General features: G+C 39.5%; 1 protein-coding gene across 4 annotated transcripts in view; it reads left to right on the forward strand.

The window, feature by feature from the left end:
- ELOVL6 (ELOVL fatty acid elongase 6) overlaps positions 1 to 12,343 on the forward strand; it is a 138,077-nt gene that overhangs the window by 121,593 nt on the left and 4,141 nt on the right. For all 4 annotated transcript variants that reach the window (XM_065907400.1, XM_065907402.1, XM_065907403.1 and 1 more), the window contains one exon: positions 2,110 to 2,261. In XM_065907400.1, the coding sequence (XP_065763472.1) occupies positions 2,110 to 2,261 (152 nt within the window). The remainder of the gene's footprint in view (positions 1 to 2,109; positions 2,262 to 12,343) is intronic.

Here is a 12,343-nt window from a genome sequence, read left to right on the forward strand (position 1 = left end):
CCTTCCTGGAGGCAATCGTGATTTGGGAGAACCTGGACAAAATCAGGGTTCTTTTCATATGAAATTTAGCCATTGTCTGGTGGAATAAAGACAAAACATGAAAAATCAATTCAAGATAAGACAGAAAATTCTCCATTATTTGACAGTACCAATGAAATCCAGCTCCCCGTTCTCAAATCGGGACAAGTTTATTGACTCTAAAGGCTTTTAGATCATTCCACCAGGAGGGGACATTTCTTTGAGATAAGAGAGTGAGAAGAGCAGCCTTCAAGAAAACACAGGAAAAAATCTCCCCAAGAAGAGGAAATATGCACAGGTGCTAAGGCAGAAAACTGGAAGGATCAGAACGTGCTGGAGTGACTGGCTCACAGGAGCAGAAAGAGCGTGGCAGGATGCAGGGGTGAGGAAGGAGGGGCCATCCAGAGCCTTGTGGTTTCTGTTAGGGAGTTGGGGGTTACATTCTGTGTTCAGCAGGAAAACGCTGAAGGATTAAACAGGGATCTGCAACTGTAAAATCATACCAATAATCCTGTGCAGAATGGTATTATATGTTGGAAAGAGTAACTTTAAGGTTCAGTTTAGTTCAGTCACTCAGTCGTGTCCGACTCTTTGCGACCCCATGAATCACAGCACGCCAAGCCTCCCTGTCCATCACCAACTCCCGGAGCTTACCCAAACTCATGTCCATCGAGTCAGTGATGCCATCCAGCCATCTCATCCTCTGTCATCCCCTTCTCCTCCTGCCCCCAATCCCTCCCAGCATCAGGGTCTTTTCCAATGAGTCAACTCTTCGCATGGTAGGCCGTATATTATTAGAGAAACTGCTTATAGAGTCCTCAATTAATAGGCAGTTGCCAAGAATTCAACTTCATAACCTCTATTCTATGCAAAGCTGGCCTTTAGTTCTCGCTAGTGGATGGGGTAGCTGAGTGGAATGACTTAGTCAAGCGACACTGAAGTGTCATTAAGTGTCACTTAAATGCTGAAGTGATTCAGTTATACATACATGTATATGTATATGTGTGTATGTGTGTGTAGTTCTTTTTCCTATTTTCCATTATGGTTTATTATAAGATGCTGAGTGTAGTTCCCTGTGCTATACGGTAGGACCTTGTTGTTTATCTATTTTTTACATAGTAGTGTGTGTGTCAGCTAATCCCAAACTCCTAATTTATCCCTCGCCCAACCCCCTTTCCCCTTTGGTAACCATGTTTGCTTTCTATGCTAACTGGTTTTAGAACCTAAAAGGGAATGCTACCAGAAAAATAGATGGGCAAACACATGTCTCCCGTGATCAGTCAGCTCTCCTTTCACTCATGCACGTGGCTTGTGAACTCTGGGACACATGTCTATGGAACTCACACCATTGATGAAGGCTGTGTCTTCAGTCGACAAGTCCTTTCATTCTTCGCTTACGTTACTGAGCCCAACACACTCCAGAGCTCTCCTGTTCCTTTAGCAGTTCTGTGATAACAAGTCCGTATGTGAGTTTACTTCTCAACCAACGATCTCACGTTTTCGGCACTTGGAGCACCTCTGGCTATGCAGAGGCAAATCCGTTACCGGACGCTGAAGAACAGTGGCGATGCAGTGTCAGGGTCTAGTTCTGGGAGCTCAAGGGAGTGAGCCTGGGCAGGCTGCAGGGTTGATAGAGCTAAACCTTCTTCCTCTGGCTTCTGTGAGAAAAAAACGGATTAGAGAGATTCAAGGGAACAGAGGCAGGGGGTTTGGAGAATGATTGGACAAAGGACAGAACTGAGAGGATTCCAAAAGTTTTCAGCCAATTCCCTCTCATCCCCAAGGGATAGTTCTCAAGTTGAAACACTAAGGTAATTAGAGTTCTTGAGATCCTGCCCTGGATCTAGTCCCCCTTTCCATGACCTCTTTTTGGAACATGGATGAAGACTAAATGGCATGGCCTTCAGAATACAGCTCTGAGTAGTATTCTTGCTCTTGTTAACAAAACATTTTTAAATGCTTCTGGGTAAATGCAAATGATTGTGATGCAGTTCTGCCTATTCCTGCCGATGGCAGTCTTCTACTAATGGTTAATGTCAGACATGAAATTATTTTCCTGAATATTGTTTCTTTTCTCTTTTCATTATGAAGTATATTCGGTGCTCTTCGAACTGGTGCTTATATGGTGTACACTGTGATGACCAAAGGCCTGAAGCAATCAATTTGTGACCAGGGTTTTTACAATGGACCTGTCAGCAAATTCTGGGCTTATGCATTTGTGCTAAGCAAAGCACCCGAACTAGGTAAGTGTCTTCTCTCCTTCCATTTCCTCCCCCACCCTCACCCCTTTGTAGTTACACACCCGTAATATTTATTGAAAAATGAACAAAGAAATCATTTGAAGGTCCTGTTTTTTTGGTTGCAGGAAAATTACAATGTGAATTTGCATTCTTAACTAACTTCCATTATTCGTGTTCTCTTCCCTCCTTTTAAATAATTGTACTGTGTGTGTATCAAGCACCAAAGAGTTTATATAGAACATGCATGGATCCAAACCTCACTGGAAGCACAGTCCCAGGGGCTAAGAACATCTACCTAGCCCCTTCTCTGAGGCCTTTAACAGCTGAACTACTATTAGAATATTGGGGAAAGTTCGCCTCACAGCTATTTCCCAGTCTCATAGCGAAGCATATGTTCAACTCTGGAGTTTGGATACAGACTAGGACATTAAGCCTTTTGTTTGGGTATCCTCATGTTCTTATTCACAAAATATTAAGGGTTAGTTTCTGATGTTGTTTAATCAATTGAAGAAATAGGCCTTAGAGAAATATAGTTCATCTTCTAGAAATTAATCCAAAATTCTGGTACTGGATAGATAGGTAGTTTCCTAACAGTTTTTGCTTTAACTTGAACTCTTTAATAGTCTTGAATATGAGTGTGTCACAAGTTAACAAACACAGTGGAAAATCAGGTAGCAAGGGCTTTTTTTTTCTTTAACACAGGCACAGTTCCCCAGGAAAATATCTCTGTTGCCAGAAAAAGGGAGCCACCAGTGATAAAAAGGTCTGATTTCATCTATGAGCCATGCTGACCAGCATCTCACAAATTGGTCCACATCCTTAGGGGACACATGTCCATCCTCTGGGTTTCTTAATGTTTTATCTGTAATTAAGAATTGGCTTATTTAGTTAAAAATTTTCATTTGTAGATTGCGTTTCATCTCCTGTTTCTCCTGAAAACGGGGTTGGAAGTTGTAATTTCATTATCAGTTACCTGCAGTATTAGCTATCGAGTCTTTCTGAAGGGTTCCCCTAGTTTGTGTCTGTTCACAGAGGAGATGGCGTGCCTCTGATGGGTGCACCCTCTGCCTCTGGCCACTCTTCATCATGGGTTCTAATCTGCTGGTAATTGGTTTGAACTGTTGGTCTGACCACTTCTTCCCAGGTCAAAGACAAATGAGGAGCAGCGGGAAAAAACTTCAGCATTCACACACACAGCCTATCAGACGTCTTAGAGTGAAATGCATTAGTATGGACTCATTAGTTTATTCCTTTAGTAAATTTTGAAAATTTTTGATTGAAGTATAGTAGATTTACATGTTGCCCTAATTTCTGCTGTACAGTAAGGTGATTCTGTTATTCATACGCATTCTTTTTTTATACATTCTTTTTCATTATGGCTTACCATAGGGTACTGAATATATTAAAAGCTGCCTGTGTTCTACAGTAAGACTTGATAGTTTGCATCTGCTAATCCCAAACTCACACTCATGCCTCCCCTGCTTGCACCCGTGGCAACCTCAGGTCACTTCTCTGTGTCTGTGAATCCATTTCTGTTTTGTAAAATTCATTTGTGTCATATGGTGCATTCCACATGTAAGCAATATCATATGGTATTTGCCTTTTTTTTCTGACTTATTTCACTTAGTATGATCATCCCATCTACACTGCTGCATATGGCCGGGTTTTATTTTTTATGGCAGAGTAGTATTCCACTGTATATATGTGCCACATCTTCTTTATTCATTTGTTGACAGACACTTTAGTTTGTTTCCCTGTCTTGGCTATTGCGAATAGTGCTGTTATGAACATAGGGGTTGCATGTATCTTTTTGAATTATTGTTTTGTCTGAATATATGCCCACGAGTGGGATTGCTGGATCATGTGGTAGCTGTTTTTGGTTGTCTAAGGAACTTCCGTACTGTTCCATAGTGGCTGTACTAACTTACATTCCCACCAACAGTGTCGAAGTGTTCCCTTTTCTTCACATCCTCTACAGCATTTGTTATTTATAAACATTTTAATAATGGTCATTCTGACTGGTGTGAGGTAGTACCTCACCGTGGTTTTAATTTGCATTTCTCTAATAATTAGTGATAGTTGACCCTCTTTTCATGCGCCTACGCGTCATCTGTATCTCTTCTTTGAAGAAATGCCTATTAGGTCTTCTGCCCATTTTTCAATTGGGATGTTTGTTTTTGTTGTTGTTGAACTGTATGAACTATTTGTATATTTTGGAAATTAAGCTCTTGTTGGTCATGTTGTTTGCAAATATTTTCTCCCAGTCCATGGGTTATCTTTTTTTTTTTTTTCTGTGTATGTTTTCCTTTGCTTTGCAAAAGCTTGCAAGTTTAATTAGCTTCTTTAATTTTTGCTTTTATATCTATTGCCTTGGGAGAGTGGCCTTAGAAAATATTGGTAAGATTTACATCAGAAAACGTTTTGCCTATGTTCTCTTCTAAGAGTTTTATGGTGTCATGTCTTATATTTATGTCTTTAAGCCATCTCGAGTTTATTTTTGTATATGGTGTGAGGGTGTGTCCTAACTTCATTGATTTACATGAAGCTGTCCAACTTTCCTGACACCCCTTGCTGAAGGAGACTGTCTTTTTCTTTCCTTCTTTGTCAAAGATTAATTTGACCATAGGTGTGTGGATCCTTTCATAAACTTAAGCACCTACCATGGGCCAGGCATTTAAAATGCTGAAATGGAATTGCTACTTTATCAAAAAGAGAAATTTATTATATGAATATTTTTATGAACCAGGCCCCCAGGCAGCTATTTTTTAATATTTAGATTAGGACCACTAGCCTGCAGTCTTATACTAGAGAAGTGTTTTTCAGACTTGGAGCTAAAGACAATGCCTAAAAGCCTACAGATGTGTTTTTTAGGAATTTCAGAATTCTGTGAGGACATTTTAATTTTGTATTTTCAGGTATAGATAAAAGATTGTCTACATTTCTCATAGTGATTTTTTATTTAGACTCATAGAATCTCTGCTCTGAGTCAGACTAAAGAACTATTCAAATTGAGAAATATATCCCTTTGACTTTTACTTTATTCTGTGTAAGTATCCTTAGGAACTGCCCCTCCCCCTACCTTTTTGATAAAGAATTGTCTATAGATACATGAATACAGTAAATGCTTGAACCTTGATTCCCTCTGCATACCATCCCTGAACACCTTCACAGTTTCCCCCTCCCTACCCTCGAAAAGTACTTTCTTGCTTGTTTTAATCAGAACTTCTGGCCTTTAGGCCTCTAATCGCAAAGGAGGTACTTGAGTCTTGGCTTCTAGAAGTGCATTTCCCTGCCGGGGCTGCTTGTCTGTCTTCTGAGTTTTATCCAGTTGCATTTGAGGGACTTGAGAATAAAAATAGTTGCTTCTACCTTTTGAAGGAATAATACATGGAAGAGCCACACCAACCCATTCATAGTGGTCATTTTCCTTTAAAGACGTGAGTAGCTCTGTGCTGTCTGTCTGCCCAGCATCTACTCTAGATGGACATCTGAGTCGTAAGGTTAGAATTTGTGGATGAGAGCTGCATCATTCGGAGGTATTTGTGCTATACTCCTCTGTCTTGTTAGAGTGTTGTTGGTCCTGAGGAGGGTAGGGTAGTCAATTGCCTGTCTTAATTAATCTAGGCACGAACATACACTCCTTCCTGCCCCAGTGTAGACCTCGTAATTGGACACAATTCTGTTCCCTCTTGAGGCCCAAAGGAGCTGTCTTCTAGTTCCTTATGCCATTGGCTTGATGATCACTTTGCCTGGAGAAGCCTCCTTCACCACAGCAGTTTATAGGCTGCATATCAAACAATCCATTCCTTCATAGTTCAAACAAGGGATTGAAGGGCTGTCCGTGGGGTAAAGAGTTGAAAGATAAATCCTAAACTTGATGCAGCTCTTTAATGAGGGTCGTGTGTGACACCAACTCTTCATGTGGTTTCAGATCCATTATACAGATGTTTTCAGTCTTGAGTACCCTTTTTCAATTTTCAAATATGACTTATTCCCTTTCAGATATCCTGGATCTTACTTGATAACTATCTTCATGAGGTAAACTGCTTCATCAAAATAGGTCCTAAGCCAGTTCACCTAATTTAGTGAACATGTGTGCTTTGGGTGGCTTTTTGTTGGTTTGGGAAGTTAAATTTCTTCCCTGTTTTTCACTCTTAGAAAACCTTGTCGCTACTATTTAATTAAGAAAGCTTTATTCATTTGAATTATTTAGAATTTTTCTTATTTTTTAGGTCCCCAGTTCTGCCTTCAGTTCTCCATTCTGAACTTCCTAATGTATACCAGAAAGAAAAGGTCTTGAGAGAGAAAAAAGAACAGTTCTTCCATGTTCAGTACTGAAAGCTCTATTTTCCCACTCCCAAAACCTGCATGCCTGCAGTTTTCACAATTTTTTTTTTTATTGTGGCAAAGCAGATGTAAAATTGGCCATTTCTAGGTGACAGGGCTGCTGCATTATGGGCGTTGGCATTGTTGTGCAGCCATCACACCATCCACCTCCAGAAGTTTTATCTTCCCCAACTGAAAACTCTGTGCCCATTAAACACTAACATTCCCCCTTCACTGGACTTTTAATAGCAAGAAGGGCTTTCTGTCTCAGCAGAGAACAATGTGCTCATTTCAGTGAACTCAGGGCTACGGTCTACGAGAACAAGTGAGGGGAAGAGAGCCACCAACCTGCGTAGTGTGCCAAAATCTTTGACTGACTACTGTTTGAATTATATTAAAACCTGCTGAGATTTTGTTTTGTTAAAACTTGGAAACATCTGCTCTGAGTCTAGGTCCTTGCTCAGTTGAGCTCGTCATTGTTTTTGAAACTCTGACTCAGCGGAGCTCCCGCTAACTCTGCGAAGAGGGGCGCAGCCATCTGTAACAAACCACACGCGCAGTGGCCGCGCCACCTCTTGCTGGCTGGGGCTTCCACAGGCTCATGAGCATCTCCAGAGCTGCACTTGACAACACGTGGGCAGCAGGCATAGTCCAGGAGGGACACTTAGCTACCGAATCACCATGATCTGGCTTCAGACTGGCTCTTGACTGAAAATAGCCAAACCAAAGGTTAGACTGTGGTAAAGAACATGAACCAGAGGAAGCTAAAATACGTGACATGGCCAAAATATTCACGAGTCAAAAGATCCACTGCTGATACATGGCCAAAATTCTTCGTGTAATGTCTGCAGGACCTTTGCCCGAGAAAGATTTGTTGGCTGACACTGCATTCACGGTCTCAATATCTTGTTTGCATTTCTCAGCCACTTTGTATCTTTTGATAGGCCCGGATGTGGAATGCTATCAGTATGTTTGGCTCACAACAAATTAAATCGGTTGTTGTGTGGTTTTTCCCAGAGGAAAAATAATTCATAATCCCCAGAGCTGCATGACTGGTGCATCTCAGCTGTCATATCAGAAGAACCCTGAGAGGTCTCAGGGCATCCTTTCTAGAACCTCACTCAAGGGAAACTCCCCTTCTCTGGGTTGGTGGCCTGCCTGGGGACAGTAACTTTGATATGGATTCGGAATGCTACTCCTGAGAGACTGAGGGCCGTTACTGGAAGTGACTCATCTTCTTTCTCCATCTGATCATCCTGCATAGCTCTTCTGGGAAAAACTGTTATGTGTATCTAAATTAATTTCATTTTGAAGATCTCATGGCATGACCTTTGCCCCCACCTCCCCATGTTAAATGGAAACACCTGGTATGTCTTATATCAAGCCAGAGACCCCCACTCAGACAGGAAGAACACAATATTCCATTCCAGATTTGTAGTTGCTATGGTTAGCCCATTCTCATGATCTGTGTTTTGTCCCCTACCACTCTGCCCACTCAGACTGTTCTTTAGACAATATAGTTCTAATATAAAGGTGATGACAGACGTAAAATTAAGTCTAAGGAATTTAAAAGGATAAAATGCTCATTATTTTATGGCAAATAATTATGTTTGAATATTGTACAGGCTTTATATTTATTTTAGTTAATACTTAGAGACTCTAAGTCTCAATTACAAATAAATTTGCTTTTAACGTAAATTCCATGGAAATTCTACCTTCTTTCTGCTGTGAACAAAGATAAGTTGAAATTACCATGTCTACGTTATAGTCCATAGAAGGAAGGGGAGGCACAGAGTAGTAATTACACAGAAATAGTGGTTCTTTGACAAGCACACAAAAATAGCACAGATTCACACACATAAATAGACACCAGGTCTCCTATCACTAGTTGTGTCCCTTTAACAAATAACTGAAAGTTACTATCACCATCGATCATTATTAGTCTGTCTGACATTTATAGGCTTAATATGTCAAGCATCTCACCATAGAGAAGACTTCGAAGAAAATTTTATAAAAGGTTCAGAAATGCAGCAGCTGGAAACTCTTTCTGTTCTAAACAAACAAGTAATAATGTTGGAGTTTGCTTTTTGTTTTTTTCACATTCCCTAGGTAGTAACTGACTATGTTTCCTTGAAGAAGAGCTGATTTACAATCTTGTTAATTTCAGGTATACAGCAAAGTGATTCAGATTTTTTGTTTTTAATTTTTTTTTCCATTATAGTTTATTACAAGACATTGAATACAGTTTTCCATGCTATACAGTGAATCTTTGCTTATCTACCTTATATACAATAGCATGTATATCTGTTAATCCCATTGCTGTTCAGTAGCCAAGTTGTGTTTGACTCTCTATGACCCCATGAACTGCTTCCAATAAGGTGGCCAAAGTATTAGAGCTTCAGTTTCAGCATCAGTCCTTCCAATGAATATTCAAGGTTGATTTCCTATAGGATTGACTGGTTTGATCTCCTTGCTATCCAGGGGACTCTCAAGAGTCTTCTCCAGCACCACACTTCAAAAGCATCAATTCTTCAGTGCTCAGCCTTCTTCATGGTCCAACTCTTATATCCATACATGACTACTGGAAAAACCATAGCTTTGACTATATGGACCTTTGTTGGCAAAGTGATGTCTCTGCTTTTTAATACACTGTCTAGGTTTGTCATAGCTTTCTTCTAAGCAGCAAATGTCTTAATTTCATGGCTGCAGTCATCAACCGCAGGATTTTGGAGCCCAAGAAAATAAAGTCTAACACTGTTTCACCATCTATTTGCCACGAAGTGATGGGACTGGATGCCATGATGTTAGTTTTCTGAATGTTGAGTTTTAAACCAACTTTTTCACTCTCCTCTTTCACCTTCATCTAGAGGTAGTTCCTCTTTGCTTTCTGTCATTAAAGTGGTATCATATGCATAACTGAAATTTATTGATATCTGCTAATCTTGATTCCACTTGTGATTCATCTAGCCTAGCATGATGTACTCTGCATATGAGTTAAATAAGCAGGGTGATAATATACAGCCTTAAGTTACTCTTTTCCCAATTTTGAACCAGTCCTTTGTTCCATATATAATACTAACTGTTGCTTCTTGTCCTGTATACAAGTTTCTCAGAAGGCAGGTAAAATAGTTGGGTATTCCCATCTCTCTAAGAATTTTCCACAGTTTGTTGTGATAGACACAGTCAAAGGCTTTAGCATGGTCAATGAAGCAGAAGTAGATGGGTTTTTTTGGAATTCCCTTGCTTTTGCTATGATCCAGCAAATGTTGGCAATTTGATCTCTGATTCCTCTGCCTTTTCTAAATCCAGCTTGTACATCTGGGAGTTCTTGGTTCACGTACTGTTGAAGCCTAGCTTGAAGGATTTTGAGCATTACCTTGCTAGCATGTGAAATGAGTGCAATTGTGCGGTAACATGAACATTCTTTGGCATTGCCCTTCTTTGGGATTGGAATGAAAACCAACCTTTTCCAGTCCTGTGGCCACTGCTGAATTTTACAGATTTGCTGGCATATTGAGTTAGAACACTTTCACAGCATCATCTTTTAGGATTTGAAATAGCTCAGCTGGAATTCCATCTCCTCCACTCACTTTGTTTATAGTAATGCTTCCTAAGACCCACCTAACTTCACACTCCAGGTGAGTGACCACACCATCATGATTATCCAGGTCATTAACTGTCATTTTTGTACAGTTCTGTGTATTTTTGCCACTTCTTAATTTTTTCTTCTTCTGTTAGGTCCTTGCTATTTCTGTCCTTAACTGTGCCCATCTTTGTATGAAATATTCCCTCGGTATCTCTAATTTTCTTGAAAAGATCTCTAGTCTCCCATTCTATTGTTTTCCTCTATTTCTTTGCATTGTCCACTTAAGGCTTTCTTATCTCTCCTTGATCTTTGGAACTCTGCATTCAGTTGGGTATATCTTTCCTTTTCTCCTTTGCCTTTAGCTTCTCTTTTCTCAGCTCTTTGTAAGGCCTCCTCAGACAACCACTTTGTCTTCTTGCATTTCTTTTGTTTGAGGATGGTTTTGGTCACCACCTCCTTACAATGTTACAAAGCTCTGTCCATAGTTCTTCGGACATTCTGTCTACCAGATCTAATTTGATCTCTGGTTCCTCTGTCTTCTTAATCTAGCTTGTACATCTGGAAGTTCTTGGTTCATGAACTACTGTAGCCTAGCTTGAAGGATTTTGAGCATAATCTTGCTAACATGTGAAATGAGTTCAATTGTATGGTTCTTTGAACAGTGTTTGGCGTTGCCTTTCTTTGGGATTGGAAGGAAACTCCTAATTTATCCCATGCCTTGCTCCCACTTTTCCCTTTGGTGACCATAAGTTTGTTTTCTATGTTTGTGAATCTGTTTTGTAAATGAATACATTTGCATATATTTCAGCTTCCACATATAAGTTATATCATTATGGCATGTCTTTTACTTCACTTATATTGTCTAAGTCCATTCATGTTGTTAAAAAAGGCAATATTTCTTTTTTATGGCTGAGTAATATTCCTGTGTGTGTGTAGCAGTAGTTGTTGTTTAGCAGCTAAGTCCTGTCCAACTCTTTGTGACCCCATGGACTGTAGCCCACCAGGCTCCTCTGTCCATGGAATTTCCCAGACAAGAATACTGGCATGGGTTGCCATATCACATTTTTATCCATTCATCTGTTGATGGACACTTGGATTGTTTATCATGCTTATATGAACATTGGAGTGGATGTATTTTTTTGAGTTAGAGATTCTGTCTTTTCAGAATATATACCCAGGAGTGGGATTGCTGGATCATATGGTAGCTCTGCTTTTAGTTTTTTGAGAAACCTCCATTCTGTTCTTCATAATGGCTGTACCAATTTACATTCTCATCAATCTTATCTTTTCTGTTTACTTAAGGTCCCATCAGAACCTTAAGTCCTTCCAAGATCCAACATTGTCTGACCTTCCTTTGTACCCAATGTTTTAGGGCATCCTTAAAGAATAAGGGATAAGACAAGCGTAAGTACTAATTCCCCTTGTGGTTAATTAAATTTCAGAGTAAGAAGAGGGACCACCTAGTTATCCTTGTTATACAAAAAGAAGTCGACGTCACCAAAGGTCATGAAGGATATTGATTTTTCTCATACCTGAAAACCACAAAGATAGGAAAGAAAATGAAGCATCTGCCACATAAATCCTGCTTCCGTCCCACATCCCAGTGTTTTGTTGTTGCTTTTTTTTTTTTGTACTTGTTAATGGAATTGGGTGTATTTGTTACTGTGCCTGCTCTTCATCTATTTTTATGTAAGTGTTTTAAAGTATATTTTTCAGAAGCCCTAGGCTTTTCAGAGAATCATTATAGACAAAGAGCATCTATCTACATGAGCACCATCCTTGCTTCTATAATATAAATTCTCTACCTTAGATATGAATAGTGGTCCATTGGGCAGCCAAAATAGCTCAGATGGGAGAATTAGGCCAAAGAAATAGTAGTCTTTTTCTTCAAGGCGTTAATGTTACTGAGATTTTGGATAATCCTGTAAAGCATTTTCAGAGTTAATTCCACAAGAAAGTGTCATTCTCAGTTTTTTATCACTTGATTCATTGCTACCAAAATAATACCTATTATCCTCTTCAGTAAATACAGAGGATAATTTTTGTTCTTTTTCTGTTTTTGTCTTTTAACTTTTCAAAATTTATATTACAGTTGATTTACAATGTTGTTATTTCAGGTACACAGCAATGATTCACTTATAAATATACATATGCTCATTCTTTTTCAGATTCT

The sequence above is a fragment of the Muntiacus reevesi genome, chromosome 16, assembly GCF_963930625.1.
Source record: "Muntiacus reevesi chromosome 16, mMunRee1.1, whole genome shotgun sequence".
In the NCBI taxonomy this organism is placed as follows: Eukaryota; Metazoa; Chordata; class Mammalia; order Artiodactyla; family Cervidae; genus Muntiacus; species Muntiacus reevesi.